The sequence below is a fragment of the Cervus canadensis genome, chromosome 33 (genome assembly GCF_019320065.1).
Source record: "Cervus canadensis isolate Bull #8, Minnesota chromosome 33, ASM1932006v1, whole genome shotgun sequence".
NCBI classification, from domain to species: Eukaryota; Metazoa; Chordata; class Mammalia; order Artiodactyla; family Cervidae; genus Cervus; species Cervus canadensis.
Window position 1 is genome coordinate 29,178,008 of NC_057418.1, and position 26,322 is coordinate 29,204,329.

Here is a 26,322-nt window from a genome sequence, read left to right on the forward strand (position 1 = left end):
CTATATGACCCAGATAACGTGAGCGCGTCGCACAGTCCGGCTGCGTCATTTTCATTGGTGGTGCTGCGCTCAGTCCTGTGGGACTCTTTGGAACCCCGTGGACTGTGGCCCGCCAGGCTCCCTGGTCCATGGGATTTCCCAGGCAAGAATACTGGAGCAGATGACCGTTTTCTCCTCCAGGGGATCTTCCCAACCCAGGGGTCAAACCCACATCTCTTGCATCATCTGCATTGGCAGACAGGTTCTTTTAATACCGCACTACCTGGGAAGCCCCTGTCATCTTCATCACAAGTCTGTAAACACCAGATGTAGGCGCCGCAGTTTCTAAGTGTTAATGTAGGAAGTTACCAAGTTTTCTACTCAGTTATTTTGGTGACTACTGATATTTAAATGTTTTTATTTATCATTGATAATCACCCTCTCCCTTTTCTTATTTATTTAAATGTCATTTCCCCCCCATCCCCACCCCCAAGTAATCTTCTGGTAAATAATCCACAATGCTACCAGAGCCCCTTGTAAATGTGCAGTCAGAGGGTATTTTTCCTATGTTTGTTTTGAGAACAATCGTGATTTTTTTTTTTTAAACCCTTTCACCTGATCCAGAAACTGGAATGTTAGTACTCAGGAGTCCGTGTGTTTGTCTTGGATTAGAAGTTTGTAAAGAAGCTGAACTTCATGTAGACATTAGAGTCTCCATGTATAGCTAGAAAGTATTACAATACATGAAAGAGAGAGAGAAGGATCAAAGACGAGAGTAAGACTTGAAATCTGGAAGCTGGAACGGTGCAGGAGGAACGGACAGGCTCACCTGGGCCCATGAGGAGCGTGGAGGGGGAGCAGGGTCCCAGAGGCCTGGGGGGCTGGAGAGGATTCGGTCCTCACTCAGCAGGAGTGAGATAAAGACGAGAGAGGGGCTGAGGGCTCGCACCCGGCCAGGGCAGAGCCTGCTCGGGTGGCCCAGCCTGCAGGGGGGTTGGTCCTGACGTGCCAGGCGTTACGTGTGCCCTGGCCCCTCACGCACAGGCGCTGTCAGCTCAGACACGCACAGGTGCCACTCAGAGGCGCTGAGAAGGGACGTGATGTGATTCCAGAGCTCACTCCATGAGACGTGGACTGACTAATCCTCAGCTAGAACCAGTGGCCTTAGGAGAAGGAAGTTATTCTCCTTAAAGCGTGGCTTTTTGCTTTGCTTTGTTCAATGTGTATGCTTCTCTGAAATTTTTTGAAGAGATGGAAACCATTTCTAAAGAAATTTTTTTGATTTGGGGGGAAAATCTTCTCAAAAATTTCACATTGACCTAGCAGAACGGAGGAGTGGGCCTGCACGGCCCTCCGGGGGGTGACACCCAGGCAGCCCCTCAAGGCGCCGGGGTGGCAGGTTGGATGTGTGGCTGCTTCCTCCCGCTCGGACGTGTCGCCCACCCCAGTCCTCACCCACTGCATATCCTCACTGTCCCTCCTTTCTGTCATCCATATTGTTTTAATCATGGCTTTCTTTCTAAAAATTTAGATTTTTTTCCATGAAAACTTGAGTTCTGCCTCTCTCTACATCTTCAGGTTTGAATTTTAAATTCTCCTTTATCAACTTGGTTAGCATAATATGTTCTCCATGGTGTTGAAATAAATGGATTCATGAGCTATCTTAGAGTTGTGGGGGTTTCTTTTATTTTTTTCAGTTTTAATACACGGTTTATTCAGAATCAGATAACCCATGGCATAGCCTAAAGCATCATGGAGTCACGGTTCTCCCATAGTAAGGATTTTTTTTCGGGGGAAAAAAAAAGAGGTCAGGCCTGAAGCCAGGGGATGTCAGAGAAAAGCACAGAAGCAACAGCCCCTCAGTCTGAAGAAAGTTGGGCTTTGATTCCCTGACTGGGCTGCTTGCCGAGGAAACTGGAAGGCACAGAAGCCGTTCTATTTCCCCCTTCTCTCGTCTGCGTCCTGCCTGAGATGCCCACAGCATCATTATTGTATAAACTTCCTTCCCTTAAATCCTGGAGAAAAGAAAAAGGAATACCAAGTAGGTGATGTCATGACATTTCTGTGGACTTGATAATCCGTCCAGGAAAAGCTTAGAGCTAAGATTTTTCTAATTTGTCTATGGATTTTATTTTTTATGGAATAACATTGAATGAACCTGGTTTTATTTCCGGGGGCCAAACTGGTATATTAACATTATTCATGAAAACCTAGGTCAGGGTCATAGGAAATGGACAGATGGAAATCCCTCCTCTCCTTTTTCTTAATTTTCTGGAACCTGATAAGAATATCCTCACAAGAACAAGATAATAGCTGAAGTCACAGTTTGTAAATAGACCAGCTGTGTCAGAAAAAAAATGTTAAGAGAAATAAGAATGACTATTTAATTCCAACCAATGAGTAGGTTATAAACTCTTGTATAGTTGACTTGCTCATAACGTGGAATTCAGCATAGCCCTTAGGTCTGTGCTGACTTCCAGGGTCTCTTCTGTTCATGAGGTGGGTCATCGTCTGCACAGTGTACAAGTTTCTGCAGTACTTATTAATCTCTGCTCCTAGTACGTGCAGAATTTGAAGTGTTTTAATATACAGGAGGGGGGTCTAGTTTTGTAGTCTACAGTTTAACATCTAGGTCTAGGGTTTATTTTGAGTTAAGGTTTGTATAAAGTTTAAGGTGGTAGAGATTTATGTTATAAATCTGGTCATCTAGTGGTTCTCAGACTATCTATTGAAGAGAGTATCCTTTCTCTGTTGAGTTTCCTTTGCATTTTTGTCAAAAAATCAATTGAGCATATTTGTGCAGGTTTATTTCTGGACTCTATTCAGTTCCATTGATTTATGTGTCCATCCTTTTGCCAATACCACACCATCTTGGTTATTGTAGCCTTATAATATAGAAAGTCTTGAAGTCAGGTATGTAAGTCCTCCAGCTTGGTTCTGTTTCAAAATTGTTTTTAGCTATTCTTTTTCTTTTGCCTTTCCATGTAAAGTTAAGAGTCAGCATGATTCTTTTATAGTCAGATACCTATAAACAATCATGCTAGGGTTTTTATTGGAATTGCATTAATTCTGTAGACCAATTTTCGGAGAACTTAAATCTCTCTTTTTTTTTTTTTCACTGTCACCAACAGCACTGTGCAGTTTTATTAACCATTCAAGTACAGTAGCGTCTGTAAGATCGGGACAGAATTGGGATTTAAAAGTGAACAGATACCCAGCATCTAACAATTTGAAAGAAGCCACTACATACTGTTTTCGCAGACATGTTTTCACGGAGCCAATGCAGTGCCAGCCATTAACCCAGCACACCATACTGAGGTAGAAAAGACGCAACGAGAAGCATAGCTACATCAGGAAGACGTCAACTTTAGAGAAGGAGTAAAACACTTTTCGTTTCTCCCCCCTTTAGCCCCTAAAAGAACAACATACCGTCTGGATCTACCTATACAGCCCTACACCAGCTTGTGGAATATGTTTGTTAGGAGGGCAAAAGTAAAATGACACTGGCCAGCACAGCCTTTGGATGTTTAGGAAGGGGAGGGGGAGAAAGTCAGTTCTCAGGACAGAGGAGTCGGCCTCAGTCTCGTCAGCAGGATCTTTGGACCCTTTGTTCTTCCGCACTTCCTCAGTGTGCTTGTCCTTCTCTCTTTGCTGGCTTCCGTCTTCCGGGTCAGCTTCTCTTCCGCCATCATCCTGACGTCGTTCTCCTCTGTCGCTTACTGGAGCACTTCTTTCTCGTGCTCTCTCTTCTCAGCGAGCTGCTTCAGGACCTCGGCTTCATGGGACTTGCATCTTTCTTCTGCAGCTCCTAATCTCTTCTGAATTTCCTCCAGGGAAAGATCCTTCTTCTTAGGAGGCGCTCGGGGACTTCCTGGGACACATTCTTTTGCTCAAAGGCTGAGAATCAGCTCAAAAACCTGGCCTGAGGCACACTTCTCTAGTTCTGCACCTCGTATCAGAAGAGGCCGTGGTGAAGAGGAGACAGGAGCCCGGCAGCGTACTCTGCAGGGTTCACGGGCAACGAAAGCGCTGCTCAGTCAGTCCCAGCCGCCTGGCCACCCTCTGAGAATTGAAATCTTAGCATGTAGTCTTCCAATGCAGGAACTTAGATATGTCATACTTGATTTTCATGTAGGGTTTTATATGTTTCAGCTACAGATTCTGCGCATATTTTCATAGATTAATATGTAAGACTTTCATGGGGTGGGTTCTACTGTAGAGGAAATAGAATGGAGTGCAGAGATGGGGTGCAACCCCAGGCCAGAGCACCCCAGAACCCCCCTCTTCTGGCCTGAAGGTCAACAGTTGGGGAGCATAAACCCTTCTCACAGGCTGTATGCCTCTGGTTGATTTCCACAGCACTTAGTTTTTGTGGCTTTTTTTCGGCTTTCTAGTTGCTTTTCAGGACTAGGATTGGCTAATTATCAAACGCATCTATAGCCAGAATTTCCATCTCCAGAAACCTTTTAACTGATACTGATTTTATTAGGCTTATAAAAATTCTGTACTCACTTGATGTTTGGTATGTAAGGTTTGTTAAACTGATTTTCTACTTTTAAAACAGAAATATCACCCATTAAGCTCCTGTTTTATGATGGTCTTAAGTTCTGGGATAGCAGCTTTCATTATGGCATTCATGGAAAAATTGGTTTTTCTAATTTTCATTTAAGTAGTTGAAAAAGCAAGACGGGAAAAAACCCACAGTTTTTAGTTACTTTTCATAAAGACTTAGTATAATTCTGTATATCTGAGATTATATTGTATTTAGACACATTTTTATAAATATAGAAATTTCACCTTCTTGGTCAGAATTGCTTATTAATTTCCACATTATCAGCCCTTTCTTGCCTATAAGGCTTCATGTGATCACACAGGCACCGGCGTGTTAGTTAATAAGAAAGAGAAAGTTTTTCATGTGGAGATAAAATTTGCTTTCAGGTTTGTTGAGTACCTTTCCTGTGGGCCTTTGAACAGCCACTGTGTTGCTTGTTTTAACGTTGTTGAAAAATTACCATGGTTTACCTTTTACTGAGTAACTCTGCCAGTAGCCATATGAGCAGCGTTTCCACCTGGGTAACAGTGATTCCTCCTGGGCAGAGTCGCACGTCACTCTTGGCTTGTCTCTTGCAGGTCGCTTTGAAGAAGAGTTTATCAAAATGCGCATGGAGCGGCTTCAGGCCTGGATGACCAGGATGTGTCGTCACCCGGTAATCTCAGAGAGTGAGGTCTTCCAGCAGTTTCTAAATTTCCGAGATGAGAAGGTAGGACATTTTATTATAATCCTGGAGGATATTGAGAATTGTCACATTCACACCAAGGAAGTTAAATCACGTTGATTAGTTGCTATTTCTAAGTAATAGTAAAGTAGTCACAGTGTGTGAGCAAGGAGTTTGCCAGAATGATTTTCTGCAAACCGGGAACCAGTTGGCCCAGTGAGGACAGGGGTGAGGGATGTGATAGGATGAGGGGCTTTTTCCTCAATGCTGTTAAATATAGGATAGACCCCAAGCTGTGTAGGATATTTTCAGCGTGAAGTTAGAGAAATAGTGTGAATGATTTCTTAGGATCATATTTTGACCTTACAGTGTAAATAGTGTAATGAAAAGTAGATTCATAAGTGAAGCTGCTTTCTCAAAGCCACCTTGTTTTTCCAGAACTGTTGTTGTCTGTCCAGGTCTGCCTCTGCCCCGTGGGCAGTCATTCTGCCTGCAGTCACTGTTCTCGTTTGAAAATCAAGAAGAAATTGGCTGCTTGTCATCTCACTATTGTTGTCTGCTTTGGAAATAGCTGTGTGTCACCTTAGTCCTCCATTGTATGCAATCATTTGTTTGGTCATGCTTAGTATAATTTATAGGTTAGAGATCATTCCATTTAAATATTTGTAGTCTTTTTGCATTTCATGGTGAATGCTTACATGTCAAAATGTAATATATAGCAGTTACAAAAACTATGTGGAACCCCCTCCAAGTTGGTGCCTTACTGCTTGCCACAGGACTTTAACAAGGACTTGTTTGATCTGTCTAAGATTCTGTTGAGGAAGCATTTCTAGAGAATTCCCTGGCGATTCAGTGGTTAGACTCCATGCTCTTACTGCCGAGCGCCCGGGTTCAGTTCCTGGTTGGGAAACTGACGTACCATCAGCTGCCTGGCATGGCCAAAAAACCCCCAAACAAACAAAAAAACAGGAAGCATTTATAAAGGTTATGCTTTATGCAAATTTTAGGCTTTTTTCTTTTTTGTGTGTTTTTGATGTAAGAGAAACAAGAAAGAACTTGGGGCCAGGGCACTCGGTTTTGGTCTTGGCTCTGCTTCTGGCTGCCTCCACGACCTTGCCCGAAACATGAACTTCTTTGGGCCGCAATTTCCTCACCTGCTAAATGACAGCATAAAACTAGAAAATTATTAAAATTTGTGATTCTCTGGGCAAGAGTAGTTCATATAGATTGTTGGACATAGAAAACCCAAAGAACCTACAGAAAAATGTAAATCTACATTAAAAACCATGAAACACTGCTGAGAGAAATAAAAAGAAGACTTCAATAAGTGTTCCAGCACTATGTTTTTTGAATTGAAGAACTGGAAAGATGTCCTTCATAGAAAATTTAAGCTCCAAGAATAGCCAAGATACTCTTTAAAATAAAGATGAAATGGGAGGAAGCCTTTCCTGGATGTTGAGACTCATTATAAAGCTAAAATATTTTAAAAGCAGATCAATAGAATAGAATGGGCCCTTGATTATGACAAGAATGATTCTGAGGATGGGGGTGGGGGATGGGCAGTCTTTCCTATCAGTGGTGCTCCGTTGGATGGCATCTCTATTGGATGGCATCTCCATTGGATGGCATCTCTGGGAAAAATAAATGTGGTCACTGCCTCACAACAAGCTGTTGATTTTGTTAGGTTTGATGTTGGTATTTTGGTAATGTTTTTAAGACATGGCCCTTATCTGTTAAAGATACACAGTGAAGTATTTACAGGTGAAATGATATTCTATCTGAGATTTCCGTTAAAATAAACAAGAAATAAAAGTAGGATGGAGGAGACCAGATAAAACAAGTTTGGTGAAAAGTTGATAATTTTTGAAGCTGAATCTATAGGGGTTTATTAAAATATTTTTCTACTTTTATCTGGTTGAAAGTTTCCACCATATTGAGTCTAAAAAAAATTAACTCCTGATGGTTTACAAGTTTAAATGTGAAAGACAACACAATAAAGCTTCTAAAAGGTAACATAGAAAATTTTCGTACCCCTAGGGTAGGGAAGGATTTCTGAAATAAGACACATACAGGAAGAGACTGACAAATTTGCAGGAAGAGACTGACAAATTTGACTACCCTAAAAAAAAAGAACTTTGGTTTATCAGAAGTTATTAAAAGGAAAATTCGAAGATATGAACGTGTATAGTCAACAAAGGGCTGGATTTTAGAATATGGGGAAACCCATACAAATTGATAAGCAAGATAAACCAGTAGACAAATGGGAGATTTGGTAATGTCCCTCACAAAGCTGGCTTAAAACTCAACATTCAGAAAACTAAGATCACAGCTTAGATGAGGCGTCTAGTCTCATCACTTCATGGCAAACAGATGGAGAAACAATGGAAACAGTGACAGACTCTTGGGCTCCAAAATCACTGCAGATGGTGACTGCAGCCATGAAATTAAAAGACACTTGCTCCTTGGAACAAAAGCTATGACAAACCTAGGAAGCATATTAAAAAGCAGAGACATTACTTTGCCTACAAAGGTCCGACTAGTCAAAGCTATGGTTTTCCCAGTAGTCATGAACTGATGTGATAGCTAGACAGTAGGAAAGGCAGAGCGCCGAAGAATTGATGCTTTCAAACTGTGGAGAAGACTCTTGAGAGTCCCTTGGACAGCAAGGAGATTAAACCAGTCAATCCTAAAGAAAATCAACCCTGAATATTCACTGGAAGGACTGATGCTAAAGCTGAAACTACAATACTTTGGCCACCTGATGTGAAGAGCCGACTCATTGGAAAAGACCCTGATGCTGGGAAAGATTGAGGGCAAGAGGAAAAGGAAGGATAGGATGAGATGGTTGGATGGCATCACCAACTCAGTGGACATGAGTTTGAGCAAGCTCTGGGAATTGGTGATGGACAGGGAAGCCTGGCGTGCTGCAGTCACTGGGGTCACAAAGAGTTAGACACAACTGAGCGACTGAACAACAACTCACTAAAGAAAATATCTGAATCATCAGTAGTGTATAGAAAAGCACTTAGTCTTATGAGTAATAAGAAACGCAAATTCAAGCCACAGTGAATAAACTTACCAGAAGGCTGAAATTAGAAAGACCAGGATGCCATGTGTCTTCTTGGTGAGATAAGGAGCTTCTGAAACTCACACACTGCTGGTGGGTGTGGAAGCTGGTGTGACCAGTCTGGAAAACAGTTTGGCATTATCTGCTTGAACAACTTTCCACGCCTGGTTATGTCCCCACAGAAGTGCATGCGCACACGCACCAGGAGATGTGTACACAGCAGCTTTATCCATAACTCGCCAGGGCCACTGATGGCTACCCGTGGTACAATGGGGTCAGTAAACCGGGCACCAGTCACTCGAGGGAGTGTTAAACAGCCATGAAATGAGTGAAGTCCAGCTGTAACAACAGTGTGCGTGTGACTTCTTAGCATAGGTTGAGCAACTAAGGCCAGACACAGGAGAATGCCGAGTGTTGTGTTCTCAGCTAGTTCACAGAAGTAGCAAAACCATGGTGTAGGGACTTCGGTGGTGAAACTGTATGAAGTGAGGAACTGAAAACCATAAAAGAGTGGGTGGTCATGGTTACCCCTGGAGGGGGAGGGAAGGGGTAGTGACAGGGAAGGGACGAGAAGGGGGCTTCCAGAAGTCCAGCTCTCATTCTCTCTCTTGCCCTTGGAAGCAGTTACACAGGAATTGACTGTATGAGAATTTGTTGTACTGTGTATTTTTGCTTTGGGCACTTTTCTGTGGGTGTGTTATATACACACGGTGGTTTGGCCGCTAAGTCGTGTCCGACTCTTGCAACCCCACGGACTGTAGCCTGCCAGGCTCCTCTGTCCTTGAGATTGTCCAGGCAAGAATTCTAGAGTGGGTTGCCATTTCCTTCTCCAGGGGATCTTCCCGACCCAGGAATTGAACCCAGGTCTCCTGCATTGTAGGCAGATTCTTTACCAGCTGGCCTACAAGGGAAGCCCATATATATTTGATTTATAGTGATTTTTAATAGTTTATAATATTGTTTCCTATATTTAGAAAGGCTTTAATCTTTTCAAGAAAACAACCTAAAATTTTGAGGTCCTTTGTCAGATTCCTCGGGTGTGTTTGTACAGGCGGGTGGGCCTTGGGAAAGAACAAGTCCTGGGTCACCTCGCTTAGAGAGGATTTGAGCTCTTAAGGACCGTCCGGCACAGCGGCACCGTTCACACTGCTCACGTGTGGGATGGAGTTGGAGATGCAGGGGTGCGGAGGGAGACGGCATGGGCACTGCCTCCCGAGAGTTAGAAGGATAAAGACAGTCAGTGAGCCGACGCTAGGATGGGATTTTGAAAGAGCTGTTTGGCTCCGCTCCCCACTTTAACGTCATAACATTCCTCTTTACAGGAATGGAAAACCGGGAAGAGGAAGGCTGAGAAAGATGAGCTGGTCGGAGTTATGATATTCTCCACCATGGAGCCAGAGGCACCTGACCTGGACTTAGTGGAAATGTAAGAGATCCTGCCAGCCGCCCCTGCTTCCCAGACCGGGTCCACCTCCTCTGCTTGCAGGCCTTGGCCCGTCTGACCACACCTGGAATTCACATCGTCAGATGAGAGGGTGTGAAATGAGTGGGGTTTGTGGTCAGAAGTCATGGAGAGCATCTCTTGTACTTAAAACACTGTCTTTCTAACCATAACATCAGTTAAAGTCCGCTTCCTTTTTACCTTGAAGTCAGTGATTTCATAGTTGACACAGTGGTTAGTAGTTATTAATAATAAAGTATGAGGACACGGCATGGCACTGAGCCAGCTGACACCCACGGATCAGCCCATGGGCCAGAAATCTCTTTGAACATAGCCTTGAAGAGAGCAATCTCAGGCCTGTTTTTCCAGTGTTGTTTTAATCTCTTGTTTTTAATCTTGTCATCTTTTTAATGGAGGCTTAGTTGAAAGTCTGGAGTAGTTCCTTTTCTGCATTAAGATTAATAAGAAATCTTGTGTTTGTTCATAGTAATAATTTTAAGCAGCCTTTTTTCTTAATGTATAACCATTGCTTATATTTTATCCAGTATATAGACAGTCTTCTAACTACACAGAGAGGAAATCGGTGTTAATATGTTGACTTAGGTCTGTGTTCTTCCAGATCCTACTCTGTACAATGTATCTGAAGGGAAAATGGTTGTGTAAACAAAAGTGACCTCATGTTACACAGTCTCTATTATAACCTCCTCTTTCATTTAAAAGTATATTGTGATAATTTTTTTCAAGTCAGGAAAAGCTTTTTAATCCTGAAGGAACTGGTATCTTCTGTATCACTTAGATGCTGTGTGTGTAGGTTTATTTTCTCTGATTCATTAAAGTATTTGTTGGAATGAGTGAACAACTACCACCAGCAGCCCATACTATAGAGTCACCAGTACCTGCAGTGATTGAACTTCACTCAGTAAGATATTCAAGAAACGAAGATTTTATTTACTTTAGAACAATTTTAGTTAGAATTCACAAGGAATGGAGGGCGAAAGAAAGCAGTTAAAATATAAGTGGCAGATGTTGAAGCAGTTCTTTAGAAACCTGAATCCAGCCGTTTTTAAGACTGATTTAGTTACAGCAGTTGCTAGAATGCACAGCACAAGCACCCGAGGTCAGGCTTGCTGTGAGCTCCCCTGACCACGTTGGACTTTTCTCCTCTCACACCTCACGCTGTCTGGACGTTGGGTAGTGAAGTCAGGGACGCAACCTCCTCGTGTTTTTGCCCCACAGAGAACAGAAGTGTGATGCTGTCGGCAAGTTCACCAAAGCCATGGACGACGGCGTGAAGGAGCTGCTGAATGTGGGCCAGGAGCACTGGAAGCGGTGCACCGGACGTAAGTGCGGCCCCGGGGCCCGGGGGCCGGGGCAGCGCCACAGCCACGGCGCTCTGCGGAACCTCACCTCCCAACCCGGTTACAGCACTGGAGACTGGCTTGGCCAAAGCGGGTTCAAGAACCCCCGTAAAAAGCATTACATTCACTTAAATATTTCCAGTTACGTGGGGTTTGTAATCTATGGAAGAGTCACCCTTTCTGCCTGCAGAGAAAGTGCCCGTGGTTATTTTTAATCTCAGGATCTTTTTAATAGTCATCCCTTTAGTGAGTTGTGTGTTTGACTAAAGCTCTAATCTTAGGAAAGCCCGGTGGCGGGTGGTAGCAGAAAGCCCGGAGCCTGGGTCAGACCCGAGAAGTGCCGCTGTCCCCTCCGCTCTCTGCCTGCTGCGCTGCACCCTCCCTTCCCTTTCTCCGCTGAACCGTTTTCCCGTATGCCCCAGACCCAGGCCGCCCTGCCGTCCAGCAGCCAAGGAGAGAAACACAGTCCAGTGTCAGCTGTGGGGATCACGCCTTGGCTGCTGTGGTGTGAAGGATGGCCGAGTTGAGTACTTTCAGCAGAAACCTGCAGCCCAACAAAGCCTAAAATGTTTCCTGTCTTGCCCTTTGCAGGAAGAAAGCAGGCCTTACAATGGCCCTCCACCATTCACGTGATATTTTATATCAACAGAACCGTTGTCATGTGCCAGCTGTTTATGCTTGAGGGGCAGACGCCAGGAGCAATAACACTGGTTCCTTTTCCCATGGCAAAGAAATGCTGAAAATAGAACTAAGCCTGAAAACATAACCTATACAAATGCAGCATCAGAAAATAAAATCTGTTTCAGGCCTTTGGTCACAGGGAATAACTCATGAGCCAAAAAGGGAGTGATACTTCTCTAAAACGTAAATGAAATAATTTAATTGTTAAAATAATTAACAGTAAATTCAGCTGTTTCCCCCTTTTAAAGAAAATTTTAAATGAGTACAAATCTTAAAGTTTTTAAGGATATCACAAAAGTCTGGGATTATGGCTTCTATTAAAAAATCAAATCCCTTATGTCTAACATCTGGTCAACTCCATGTCCTGTAAAATCCACAGACCAAGATTAGGAAATACTAATAGTATTAGGCTGCTCTCTTTTGGGGGAACAGGAGGTTGAAGTGTTTTGTTTAGAATTTGATTCAGCCATAGTTTCTTTCCTCTCACAAGAGAGTTTTTAAAAATTCCTAATCTATGAAGTGAGAAGTCTAGGACACACTCCACACGGTGAAACACACAGCAAGTATTTTTAATCCCCGGTGTAAAGGCAAAAACTGAGTTACAAAAGGGTGAACAATTTATTAAAATTAACTAAGCTATATAATTTGAATTCTTGTTTCCTCTTTCTTATAGCTTGTAGACCATATGTCAAATTTCCTTGTCCTGGACCTTTTTTTTAAAGAAACATGTGAATCATTTTTCTTTATAATAGTCTCTTCAAATGCGAGTAATTGTTTCTTTTGAAGGCAGCAGTTGTGTTTCAGGAAACTGTACAGATTGCAAATGAAAGTAGCCTGAGATGCAAAGACTCTTCTCTGGAGAGATCTCCAGAGTGACCCTAGAAGCCTAGGATTTAGCAGTAGAGGAGCATCGGAGATGATTTAATTAATCTTATTATTATACAGATGAGAAAGCTAAAATCCCTCCTCCCTGGCCCTGTGAGGTTCCACTGCCGTTCTTCTCCACACCCCGTTGCTTTTGGTCGTGTTTTGTTTTGTAAATAATCACTCACAGGTACGTGGCAGAGTGAGAAAAGCAGCAGGTTAGGAATAACAGGCACCAGATCCTCCACTTACCAGCCACGTGACCCCAGCGTTCCTAACCCAGGAAGGGGAGATGGCGCATCTGCATCGGTAGGGGGTGGTTGTGATGATCAGGTTGGTGTTGTATATATGAAAGGACTCAGATCTAGAAATGATCTTCTAAAGGAGCTTCCGGTTCGCTTTGATTTCATTCAGTGAATGAGAGTGTGGGCACTGGTGGTGGTGTTCATAATAATAGTGTCCACTGTTTATTGAATAGTTGATTAATTAAAAACTGAAGAAAAATTAATTTGTAAAAACAAACCTTCTTTATGGATATTCTGTTAAAGAATACAGACTTATTTTGAATCATTTGAGAAAATAGTTGGATCATTTAATTTTGTTCCACTTAGTGAATGACTTATTCCTTTTTCTCTTTCAGCATTACCCAAGGAGTATCAGAAGATAGGGAAGGCCTTGCAGAGCTTAGCCACAGTCTTCAGCTCTAGTGGTTATCAAGGTACACCTTCCTTTATTTGTTCTTGGGGCCCTGGGTGTCTTAACCCAACAGACTGGCCTCCTCAGGCTCTTATAGACAAGCAATAACTGCAGTGCAGCACCCCATCAGTGACGTTTAAACTGGATGCACGGCTCCACTGAGGACTTTCGCCGCCTCACCTTACTAGTTTTGAGAAAAGTGGTGGGTGGTAATAGTTTGGATTTCCTGGCTAGTGTCTTTGCCTTTCCTGTGCTCAGATACAGCTCTTGTGTTTTAGTGAAGCAGGCGGGTATGGTATGTGACACTCTGCCCTGCTTTCATTTCTCTGCCAAACTCTGAAGCCGAGTCTGACTGTCACGAGCCAGATCTTACCAGGGACATTTGGAGGGAAAAATCTTGACTGAGTAACAAGTTCATATTGCCTTATGTCTCTTGCTAACTCATTATTGTTTTCAGCTTATCCCATATCGTATATCCACTTGTGGTATTTTGAGTTCATTGTGCATTTCCATGGACAACACTTACAAGTTAGCCATTTTCTTTTATATCTTGGTTTGTTTTCTTAGTTTGGCATGTGGAGCTGGTAGGAAGTAAAAGTATTTGCCAGGTGAGTGGCACCTATTCAATTTGAGGACGTTCTATCACTTATAGAAATGATAGGCTTGGTACTGTCACCGTGGCATTATTCTGATACCCAGGGAGGGTAGGTCTTTGGAGGTCAATGTCTGAGTATTTCCAGGTATAAGAAATTAGTCTTTTACCAAAATGTAAGACCTGTGGCTCCCGTATTTGAATATTTCTTGTTGGCCTGGCTGAATTGTGTCTTTTAGTTAAAACTTTTAGCTTGGGCAGGAGTTTTGAGGATTCGTTGGTCTGGCCCCCATTTTTTTAGATGAAGAACCCAAGGTCTTCGAAGATAAGCATCTTGTGGCCAAGACACCCCAAAAAGGTGCTTAACATCGCCAGTTAGAGAAATGCAAATCAAAACTGCAGTGAGGTATCACACCACTCAGAATGGCCGTCATCAAAAAGTATACAAATAATAAATGCTGGAGAAGGTGTGGAGAACAGGGAGCCCTCCTACACTGTTGGTGGGAATTTAAATTGACGCATCCACCATGGAGAACAGTATGGGGGTTCCTTGAAAAAACTAAATATAGAGCTACCGTGTGATCCAGCAATCCTATTCCTGGGCATAGATCTAAAAATTATGAGAAGATGAAATTTCTAATTCAGAAAGATAGAGGCACCCAGTGCTCACAGCAGCACTTCATACAGTAGCCAAGACATGGAAGCAATGAGATGTCCATCAACAGATGAATGGATAAAGAGGATGTGGTATTTATATAAATGGAATATTACTCAGCCATAAAAAAGAATGAAATGATGCCATTTTCAGCAACATGGATGGGCCTACAGATTATCATACTAAGTGAAGTCAGAGAAAGACAAATATCATATGATACCACCTACACATGGAATCTAAAAACGTGATAAAAATGAACTTATTTACAAAACAGAAACAGACTCACACACATAGGGGGAAAAAAAAAAGTTACCGAAGGGGGAAGGTGAGAAAAATAAGTTAGAAATTTGGAATTAACAGATACACACTTGGCTCTGTTCACTGAAAAGACCTAGAAATAGTTATCAAGTCTAGTAACAAGAACTCCCAGCATCACCCACATGGCGATTTTGAAATATTGTTTGCCTGAAATAATCCAGAGCTCAGAGGGAAAGAACCTGGATGCCAATCTGAAGAATCTTCCACTGTCCTATGAAGCGAAAATTTGAGCTTAGTGAAGATAATGATTGCTATGAAATGAAGCATATCAACTTTAATCCAGACTTGCAGTGATATTCTTAAAAAGTTAATCTCAGTCAGCTTTGGAGGATGGAATAGAATCAGCTTATAATTCTGAAAACTATAAAAAGAAGGAAGCATTTAACCTGTTCTTCCTGTCCCCATACCTCAAGGTAACAAAAAGCTGATAAAGGAAAGTTTCTCTTTATAAAAGTATTTCAGCTAATAAAGGAACAGTGACAGAAGTAATATAGCACCAATTTGCAAACCTAAAATACTAAATAAATACTAAAATGAAAGATCTAGACAGTACAGGAAACAGAAGACTGTTGTTACCACCGAGACTCACTCAACAGAACCCGACTGTGGGACCAAGGCACACAGCCTGGTTTCTTCAACACTTCCCCAAAAGAAATTTGCAAGAAAAACACACAGAGGAGAAAGAACCTCTGTAGGAAACATGTCAGCTCTGTGCCATGTGGATGGTCTTTGCATCCTGACTCAAGCAGCCAACTTGATTGGAGACACCGGGCAGCTACACACTGGCTGGACAGTTCATATCAGGAACAATGGTCTTTTCTCAGGTGTGAGATTGGGGTTGTCTCTATTTCTTAAAGAGCCCTTGTCTGTTAGGTAAAATGTATGAATGAAGTGTTAAATGACCAGTAAAAGGGAGAGGAAGGGAGGGGACTGAAAGATTGGACATAGGCTGTTAGTTGGGGGTGATGGGTAGATGAGGATTCATTCTATTGTATAGTTTTCAAAGTTTGAAGTTTGCTATAATAACATTTTAGAAGTAATGAAAAGGAAATATAAGTTGTAACACGCATATAACTGTCTTGATTCTCAGGTGAAACAGATCTCAATGATGCGATAACTGAAGCAGGAAAGACTTATGAAGAAATTGCCAGCCTTGTGGCAGAACAGGTATATTAACACAGCCACATGGTTCCAGTGAAGATTTTATGCTGCCTAATCCACATGTTTTATTTAAAACCCCTTTTAAGACAAGCTTTCCAAATGGCTGTTCTCTTCTGTCCCAACGCATCTTTATTAATTACACCAAGTAGTAGTATTTCTTAGGCCAGGCTAAAGTAATGGATAATTCATCATCAGGAAGCTTCAACAGCTCCCAGCGCTGATGGTCTGGATCCATCTCAGCCACCAGGGAATTAGAACGTACAGGGAAGAGCTTCACTCTTCCTGTTTGGAGTCTTGCTCAGCCTCTCGGAGCAGAGGTTTCCTGGTCTGTAAATAGTGATGGAAGCACCTGCCTGGGAGTGGGCTGAGGATCAACAGCTAATAAAGAGAAAGCCCTGCTCAAATTCCTGGCAGGAAGCAGATTTCGTTGTAGCCACCTGGCTTTTATTGGAGTCCTTAATAGCCTGATTTCAGTTATGTTCATAGATACCAGATAATGTTTCCTTAAGGGGACTAACCATTGAGGTTGTTTCAAACCCTTAAATTAAAAAAAAAAATTTTTTTTAAGATGACAACTTGAAATATATATTTGTATACCCATACATTCATGTGGTCATTAACTACTCTCCTGATACTTGTAAAAAAAAAGAAATTTATTTTTAGAATCGTGCACACCAAAACTTTAAATATTATCATAGAACAAATGGAAAAATGTATAGTTGCCACTTTTAATGATTACCAGATTTTTAGCAATTTTTTTATTTTCTGCTAAAATTTATACATTAAGCTATAACATCTTATTTGCTTCTGTGTAAACACGTGGTGTTAACTAGTTTTTTTTGTTGTTGTTGTTCACAGTGTTGCATTTTGGGCCACTTCAAAATAGCTAATTTTACCAACCAACCTAAAAATCCACAGTTTTTTTCGTTTTTTTCACAGCCTACAATGACAGTGTAGAGTTCTTGGAGCTTATTTTCTTATAAGAGAACTAGGTTGACTGCTTTACACTCAGTAACTTCATGTCATGCCTGGCAGATTTGCCTGATACAGCACTTAAATGTAACCATTTTCTCTTCAATTGTCTGAATCCTTCCACCAATAATAGCCAATCTTTCTTGTTACAGCCAAAGAAAGATCTCCATTTCCTGATGGAATGTAATCATGAATATAAAGGTTTCCTTGGCTGCTTCCCTGACATTCTTGGCGCTCACAAGGTAACTTGATCCTAGGCGTTCACGGATGAGGTCCCGGCCGGGTCAGGACCCAGGTGCAGGGCCTGCTGCGGGAGCTTCGCCCTTCAGCGCCCCCCCAGTCAGGAGCTCCTCTCCAAAACCAGCCGGAGCGGCTCGGCGGGCTTACAGAGTGAGGGCGTTATGTTCAGATACCTGAGTGGTGGTTCAGTTTCTTTTATTCTGTAGAAAGATTATTTGGAGGGAACTAAAAGGATGATAGCTGTTCCTTTATGGATATACTTAGGGCAGGTTGCAGATGTAATAATCGTGGTGTTTGGTGGTCAAGTCGGTGCCAGGAATGGTACTTGCCCTCATCAGCGGGACCCTCCCTGCGCACTGCATGGGCGAGTCCTCCCAGGGCCTTTCCTGTCCAGATGGAATCAGATGTCCTGTCCCCCAGCCTAATGCAGTCTGTCCTAATTAAGGTCAGAGTGGCCAATGTCAATTTTATTTGTTTACATTAATAAAAAGGAAACTATATAGTTCCCATCATAAAGGTTCTTTTTTAAAACTAAATAAAGATTGGTTTGGAGTGTCCTCAGATTTTGATTCTGGTTAATTTTTCTCTCTTTCAAAATCTGCACATTACCTCATTACTGTGGGTGTTTAATCAGCCGTCGTACTCTAGGGTATTGTGATGTGCTTGGGTTTATTTTGAGACAGTGGTTTTGTTTTCTTTGGGTATATACTCACAGGTGGAACTGCTGGGAGAGTAGATATTAAAAATTCTCATCATAGGAAGAAAATAGTTTATAACTCACTGAGGTGATGGATCTTACATACTTATGGTAGTAATCATTTTGCTTTATATACACACACACACGTCTCAAATTCATTATGTTGTACACCTTAAACTAATATAATGTTATCTGTCAGTTACCTTGCTGTAATGGGTGTGGGTGGGAATAAAAAAATTAAAATCTCAAAAAAGAAAAAAAACCCTCAGAACAGTTAGCTTGTTGTAGGAATTTGTGCCTGCCTTGACAGTTCCAGGTGGGGAACCTGATTTATACACAGGCATAGAGTTCTTCCCAGACAGCACCCATGAGCCGTGTGATGACACGAGTGTGGGAAATGTTTGGCAGCTTTTACAGCTGTTTCCATCTCGGTATTAATTTGAAGTTAATCCGAGCTTCTCACAGAAATCACAGTAAGGCTTACGATCAGCACAGCGAGGTACTAGCTTATGAAATACTCTGCGAGAGTGCCCAGGCACAGACGCTAGACTGTCCCGGATCAAATGACTTCCTGGACCTCGTGCCTGTTTTCCAGTCATGTACCGCTCTCACCTGAAAATGCCTTATTCATATTACAGGAAAAGAGTGCTATTTAGTTTTCAGCCTTGTTGCAGCATAAAAGTGTAGGTTTCAGCTTAGCTATATTTTACAAGAATAACAGCATTTTTGTTTCCAAGCGACTTACAGGAAGTTATAGTGAGATACATTCCTCATGTTCTCATTTTGTGGGGGCATTTTCCTATTCAGTAGCAAGACAATTATAGAATGTGTTGGCTTTGTTACATTTTAAACTAATGACTAATCCTTTCAGATTTATTAATACCACTGCATTTTGTATTTCATAGGGAGCAATAGAAAAAGTGAAAGAAAGTGATAAACTGGTTGCAACTAGTAAAATCACCCCCCAGGACAAACAGAACATGGTGAAGCGTGTTGGGACAATGTCTTACGCTTTGCAAGGTAAGAACAATAAGGTCTGTGTGTAGTTAGTGGAGATTTTTTTCCAAAAAAATTTTCTATTTTCCTTGCTGGAGAGAAATTCCAGTATGAACAGCAGTTAAGTTAATAAGAACTGATTCAAAATATCTTCATAAGCCTGTTGTTTGTAGTATCTCAGTGTTAAAAGCTGTAATATTTACATTTAGTTTTTTGTACATTTACCTGAGGTAACTACAAATGACAACATGATTGATTAAACCTGTACATTTTTATTTCTTCTTGGAGACCCTGAAGATTCCTTTCATAACCTTCAATAGCAGGCCCTATCCAGACTAGATTCCCAAATCCAGCTTTTAGCAGCATGTAACCTGCAGGCCTCAAGACCACAGAATGTGAAGGGAGTTTGGACATAGCATTTTTGGCATGGTTTGACTATTACTAAAAAGAAAATATTGAATTTTTTGAGTGTTTTCCAGCAGGTAGGAGCAGTGAATGGATTTTTCGTGTTTTGGCGGATGAATGGAATACATGGGCCAAGGAGGGAGCAGAAGGATGTTCTAGTGGGAACACAGAACACAGCAGGACCAGATTATGTCATTGGCCTTCGGGATAAAACCCATTTGCGGGTTATGAGGGGGAGACTTTGGAGATTCTGGAGGGCCTCAAAAGCCAGGCAGAAGAGTCTAGACTTGCTGTGGGCGTTAGGAAGCCATGAGAAGGTTTCGATGGAAAAACAAACAGAAAAAACCCTGCTAAGGAAGAGGATCCGCCTAGTGACGGAGGTGGGGGTGCAAATCGGAGGCTGACGTTAGACAGCCCAGCTGGAGACCTGGCTCCTGCCGTCTGAGGTGTTTAAGGACCCAAAGAAGATGAGGTGCTGGGGAAGAGAATGAAGGGTACTTATGGGCTTTTCCAAAGGATCCTTCAGGACTAGAGAGAAAGTAGGAGAAGAGAAGAATGTGTGAAAGGTTTCCAGAACGAGGACAGTTCCGGGCAGAAACAGGGAGGACTGACTGAAGCTTGGGGCTTGGAAGGGAAAGTTGGTCTTGACCTTGTGTTTGGAGTTATCCCAATAGACGAGTGAAAGCATTGTACAACTTCAGATAACAACCTAAAACCCGGAACAATGAGCTTTTTACAGGAATTTATGCCCGCAGCGGTTGGCTTTGTAGGTGTGGCGTGTAGGGAAAAGACAGAGGTGATATGGGGCCTGGTGAAGAAGGCCTCTCAGATACTGGTGATGGATGGGGGCGGCACTCAGAGGCAGAGTTGGAGAAGGGGTTCATTTGCCGAGTCGAGACATTCAGCAAACACAGAGGCTGGGCGTCCGGCCCTCTGCCTGGAAGAGGCTGAGTTCTGGCAGTGCTGGTGCTCGGTGGCATCAGGCATCAGCTGCCCTGAAGAGGGCCTTCCTCACGTCTCGCCTCTGCCCAGGCTGTCAGAGGCGCCTGGGCAGTCACCGTGCAGCAGAGGACGTGGCACCTTGCGGGGGCCCCCGTGAGCAGACTCGACATTCTTCACTGAGGTCACCGGCAGCCCGTAGGCCCAAGCTGGTTTCTTACTCAAACAAGAGCCGTCATTTGTGTGATCATGTTGGGCTTTATGAGATTTAACATGCAAAAAAAAAATTTAACATGCATGGAGAAGGCAATGGCAAACCACTCCAGTATTCTTGCCTAGAAAATTCCATGGACAGAGGAGCCTGGCGGGCTGCAGTCCATGGGGTAACGAGTTGGTCACAACTGAGCATGTGTGCGTGAACACACACACACACACAGTTTTGAAAGATATTAAAGTTAAATAAATGTAAGGGAATAATTTATAAAAAAAAAAAGATTTAACATGCAAATTGACAGTAATCATCCATCTATGGAGAAGCATTTTTGCCGTTACCTGTTCAAATTGTTTTTCTAGCCTCTTTGTGGCATTTTTGTCAGGAACTGGCATAGGCCAGCCTGGCTGATGATGAATCATGACTGGGCCAGAGACACAGCTGTGTTTGTTTGCAGTCCAGGGGGCACTGACCGATGTCTTGGTCTTGGTTGCAGCTGAGATGAATCACTTCCACAGTAACCGGATCTACGACTACAACAGCGTCATCCGCCTGTACCTGGAGCAGCAGGTGCAGTTCTACGAGACGGTGAGTCGGCCTGTCCCCCGGGCTCCCCGCGTCCTGCCAGGGCTCCTTGTGAAGCTGGGCGCCTGTGGTTTTTAACCCTAACTAGTGAGGCAACTAATGGGCTTCCCTGGTGGCTCAGAGGGTAAAGTGTCTGCCTGCAACATGGGAGACCCAGGTTCGATCCCCGGGTTCAGAAGAATCCCCTGGAGAAGGAAATGGCAACCCACTCCAGTATTCTTGCCTGTTAAATTCCATGGACAGAGGAGCCTGGTAAGCTACAGTCCATGGAAATGCAGGGAGTCCCACATGACTGAGCAACTTCACTTCTCAGTAAGCCAAAGGAGGCTAAAGACTGAGCAGGGATTTTTTTCCCAATCTCTTAACCATATCTGCGTTTTCCTTTTGAGGAACACTGGGCTAAAGAGGGTTTTTTTTTTTTTTTTTTTTCAAGAAGGAAGGGTGTGGGGTGCTGGTCCGGTGCCCGCCGCTCCGAGCGCAGGGGACGCTGTGAGATGAGGTCACCCTGCCGGCCCAGCTGGGGAAGGCGCCTGGCACTGCGCGGGACCGCACAGGCCGGCTTTGTGTGTGAGCGAGGGTTTCGCAGTGTGCAGAGGGATTTCAGAAGGAAAACAAAAGCAAGAGGGGGAGTGAAGCCTTAGATGGTTCCATTCAGGAACCAGTAATGAAAATGTAGACGTTCACACCTCTGCAGAGCAATTTTGTTATTCACCAGGATGTACAGAAAACAAAGATCTAGCCCATAAATGGAAACTCAAAGACAAGTTCTGTAACTTATTACGATTGACCGTGTGTTGGCTGCCGTATTTCTTCCTAAGCTTTCCACTGTTTCCATGGGGTCATCTCCTGTATGTTCAGGGTTCGGCAGGCCCCAGACTCATGTCCACACACACGTCCTCTGGTCTGTGGGTGGACACTGCCACTCGCGTGTCCGCCGCGGGGGTTCTTGGAAGGGAGTCGCGGCCCACGTGCTCCATGCATGCTGTCCATGTGTGTTGGAAACAGGTGGTTTCAGAGACAAGCGGAAGGTGCAGCCTGTCTCCACATGTGTAGCAGCAGCAGGGCCTGTCTCAGGAGGTCACAGGTGTCCGGGAAGGCAGGGGAGTCTGGGCCCAGCACAGAGACCGGATCCCGGGAGGATAGGCTGATGGTCTAGAAATGACGCCATGTGGTTGGAAGGAGCCTGGCTTCCTGTCAGCTGGGCACCGCGGCCAGCAGTCCCATCTGGGAATTTCAGAATTCCCTGCCAAGTGGCGCTGGTGGTAAAGAGCCCGCCTGCCAATGCAGGAGACATAAGAGACGTGAGTTTGATCCCTGGGTCAAGAAGATCCCCTGGAGAAGGGAATGGCAACCCAGTCCAGTATTCTTCCCTAGAGAATCTCACGGACAGAGGAGCCTGGCAGGTTACGGTCCATAAGGTTTCGAAGAGTTGGACACAACTGAAGCAACTTAGCAAGCACTCTGCTGCCCGGACACTTTCACTTTTATAGGGCTTCCCTGGGGGCTCAGACAGTAAAGAATCTGCCTGCAATACAGGAGACCCGGGTTTGATCCCTGGGTCAGGAAGATCCCCTGGAGAGGGGAATGGCACCCCACTCCAGTATTCTTGCCTGGAGAATCCCACAGACAGAGGAGCCTGGCGGGCTACCAGTCCATGGGGTCGAAAAGAGTCGGACACCATTGAGCAACTGACACTTGCCCTTTCCACTGCTCAGAGGCTGAGTTGGGGCTGGGAGAGACTAGGAGCATCTACCAGTGACGGGATTTGAAATGTTTGGAGTGTTTGAGAAGAGATGGAAATAATAGAGAACCACGGGGTCACCGTGGGAGACATCTCACGTTGTTCTGTTTCTCACCAGATCGCAGAAAAGCTGAGGCAGGCCCTCGGCCGCTTCCCGGTGATGTAGGACAGATGGAACAAACGTGAAGAAACGCCGAAGTGCTTCCTTCTGACTTGGGATGACGCAATTTGATTCTTTTTTTTTTTCCCCATCATCCAAAAAGAAACAAAAAGAAAACCAAAAAAAAGGAGAGTTGGGAAAAAAACTTCATTTCCTTTATTAAGCACCCAAATGCATCAGTTTTTTAGGAATAGTCTTGTTCATCTCCACATCCATTATTTAAACCAATGGAAATTGTCTATTTTTGGAAAGTACTTAAAGTTACCAGAATTTTGAATGGAAAATTAGGGATTTGCCCCCCCCCCCCCGATATTTTGCATAAAATTGTAATTTATGAGTCAGCCACAGTTCTGTTGCCGCCCAAAGTCAGATAATTACTAATTGCTTTCTTAAAAAATGCAAAATATGCCAGAGTAAAAAACATAATATGTTTGTATATTTTTATAACTCCTTTCCACCCTTTGAGAGTCCTATCTATTTAGGATACTCTGCACGCCTTCCACTGAGATGTTTATAACTCAGATGCTCAGTTTTCTTGACAGAGGAAGCAAGCAGGGGCTCCCGCGGCTCCCGCCCCTCACGTGGCCCTGCCGCACGCGTCCCTCCAGAGGACCAGCTCGGCAAAACCCCGGGATCAGAGCCCCCGCGCCCACCGCCCTGAAGTGCCGTCTGCCTCGCGTTCCCTTCTGAGCCCGGGTGAGGCTGGAAGGGTTCGCCGAGAAAGCCCCAGGGTCTCGGGGGAGGCGCTCTGGCTCGGCTCCTGGGGAAGGAGCAGCCACGTCTCTGTGGGCAAACACTCCTCCCAGGCTTTCCGCTGGCCTCGCAGTCTCGAACTGCTCAAGGAGGCACCGTGAGCAGTGCTAGGGAAAGCGTGATTTTGCCACTCGATTGGGATTTTAGACAAGTGGGCCGGTGGGGGTTATCTGAAACGATGAAGCACAGGTGAGCGAGCCTCTCCCGGCCCCACCAGATGGGAAGGTTTTAAGGGGCTGACGAGGGTGCTAAGTCTCATAACATGCGGCCCTCCCCAAGCTTTTACGTGCGAGAAGAAAAAGTTCAGAGCGATGTATCCTGCCTGTATCCTAAACTTCAGACAGAATTTTGTCATCATTAGTAGTTCACTTAATGGCATAAAGCAAAACAGGGTCTTGGCGAACCGTCAGCTTTAACCTGGGACGCTCGCAGACACGGTCTCAGCCCCGCAGACCTCGCCGCCCTCCACGGCTGCCTTACCGTCCGCTCGCACCGCTCTCCCTCTTCTGACCTGATAGTTACATGATAGGGAATGGAAGTTTTGGGCCAGCACAAATAAAGTGAAACCAAAAAATAAATAGAAGAGGAAATCAAATGAACACGAATATGAGAACTTCTTGTTCTTCAATATCACGGGTTTTTTTTTTTGTTAATGTTTTATAAGTAATTTTCCCTACTTGATTTTTCTTTTATAAAATCTCATAGAACAGTGTTTATGATACAGCCATTTAATATATGTACAAATTGTAAAGAATATGTATAAATGTTTTACACAAATGCAAGAGCATGTAGAAGCCAACATATAAATAAATTGTTTAAAAAAACTGTACAGTAAATTCTCAAGCACTTTTTCAAAACACTTTTTGGTGTTTTTGTGTGATTTTTTTTTTTTTTTTTTTTTTGATCATTGTTTCATGTTGCCAGCTGCAAGACAGAGTCCAGGTGATGAGTTTTGCCCCAGAATTTATTTCTCCTAACATGAATTAATAATGCCAATTCCTTAAATGAGTGTTATCAATCCAAGAAACTTGTCATAGTTACCCGGAGAGGCAGTAAGAACAAATACCGATGCCCAGTGTGTTAGGGTTCTCCAGGGAAACGGAACCTACAGGGAGTGTGTGTGTTCATCCCTTAAGAGAGGCTTCCTCCTCTTGATACTTCAGGTCTTACTTCTCTGGTAAGCATCCCGTCGCCTTGTCCTTCCTGCGTGCCCAGGGAGAGGCTGTAGTGCTGCAGCTGTCCACTGGGGGGCGGCATCTGCACGTCGGGCAGGACCCCGGGGAAACCCCGCGCAGACTTCTCTCCCTCTGAGGCTCCGGGTGGAGAGCTCCCCGTGGGCCGTAGATGCGGGCGGGAGGGGAAGGCAGTGTCGCGGGAGTGGGGGCCTTGGTGTCTGGGCCACGTCCTCGTGTAACGTGAGCCTGCAGTGCTCTTTCCATTCAGTGAGGGAGCGCCGCTGTGCACGCTCGGCCTTACGGCTGGTGGTCAGGTAACACCCAATCCTGATGGGCAGCTCAGGTCTCATGGTGACTTGCTGGCCCGTGGGTAAGCATTCCGTCCGTTTCAGGCCAAGAGCTGTTTCTCAGAAGGAGAGTGGTCCTCTGTGGAGGATGGCAGGGAGGTGCTCCAAACCCCGAGGCCTGCACCGAGATGCTTCCACCAAAGGCTCCAGACAGCATCCCTTTCTGCCAGTGATGCTTTGGGTACTGCTGGATCTGCTGGATCACGTGACCCAAGCCGCAGAGCAGGTCACACGGTGGCCTGATCGTGAGGAGCTTTCTCTTGTTTTGGGGCCCAAGTGGCCTAGTCAGTATTAACATAAATACATTGATTGTCTGAGGAAGGAACCATGAAAATGAAAAAGGATTCTAAGAAAAAGAGATGACATAAGACACTCGAAATAATATTAGCTGACTGTGACCCAGGAAAGGTAACTTGAAAGGCAGTGAAAATGTGTCCATTGGATGTTGGTATTTGGAAGATTCTCCTGGAAGTTGCAAAATTTTAAAAACCTAATGAAACTCCAGTACTTTGGCCACCTGATGTGAAGAACTGACCTGTGGGAAAAGACCCTGATGCTGGGAAAGATTGAAGGGGGGAGGAGAAGGGGACAACAGAGGATGAGATGGTTGGATGGTATCACCGACTCGATGGACATAAGTTTGAGTAAACTCCGGGAATTGGTGATGCAGTCCACAGGGTTGCAAAGAGTCAGACACAACTGAGCAACTGAACTGACTGAATGTATATTTCATCCTCTGGCTTCAGACACATTGTGCGGTTCATATAGGATATGTTGGTATTCTGATTTTTAATTGTATCAACCTTTAGCTATTGCAAAAGATAGAAAATTTATGATTTTTATAAATCTTGACAATGTAAACATTGTAGCTAAGTATCTGGAGAGGAATGGTAAAGGCATGGTGGAGAAGGTCTGTCTACTTGTCAAGCATGTGACTCTGGTTGCCTGTCTCCAGAAGCAGGAGGTCCAGGAAGTTGGCCCCCTGTGGGGTTGGCAGGTGTTGGAGTCCATAAAAGACACAACTCATAAGGCACTGGATGGAACGAACATAAAGAGGGAGATCAACTTCAAAA

The 26,322-nt window shown here is 44.0% G+C and overlaps 1 protein-coding gene and 1 pseudogene across 3 annotated transcripts in view; one reads left to right on the plus strand and one right to left on the minus strand.

Moving 5' to 3' along the window:
* SNX9 (sorting nexin 9) overlaps positions 1 to 24,586 on the plus strand; it is an 87,230-nt gene extending 62,644 nt beyond the window's left edge. For all 3 annotated transcript variants that reach the window (XM_043456879.1, XM_043456880.1, XM_043456881.1), the window contains 9 exons: positions 5,110 to 5,240; positions 9,585 to 9,688; positions 10,940 to 11,043; positions 13,247 to 13,324; positions 15,958 to 16,034; positions 17,153 to 17,242; positions 18,843 to 18,957; positions 20,985 to 21,076; positions 22,933 to 24,586. In XM_043456879.1, the coding sequence (XP_043312814.1) occupies positions 5,110 to 5,240; positions 9,585 to 9,688; positions 10,940 to 11,043; positions 13,247 to 13,324; positions 15,958 to 16,034; positions 17,153 to 17,242; positions 18,843 to 18,957; positions 20,985 to 21,076; positions 22,933 to 22,980 (839 nt within the window). In that variant the 3' untranslated portion in view covers positions 22,981 to 24,586. The remainder of the gene's footprint in view (positions 1 to 5,109; positions 5,241 to 9,584; positions 9,689 to 10,939; positions 11,044 to 13,246; positions 13,325 to 15,957; positions 16,035 to 17,152; positions 17,243 to 18,842; positions 18,958 to 20,984; positions 21,077 to 22,932) is intronic.
* LOC122433807 lies at positions 805 to 4,013 on the minus strand (annotated as a pseudogene).
* Positions 24,587 to 26,322: the final 1,736 nt, after the last annotated feature.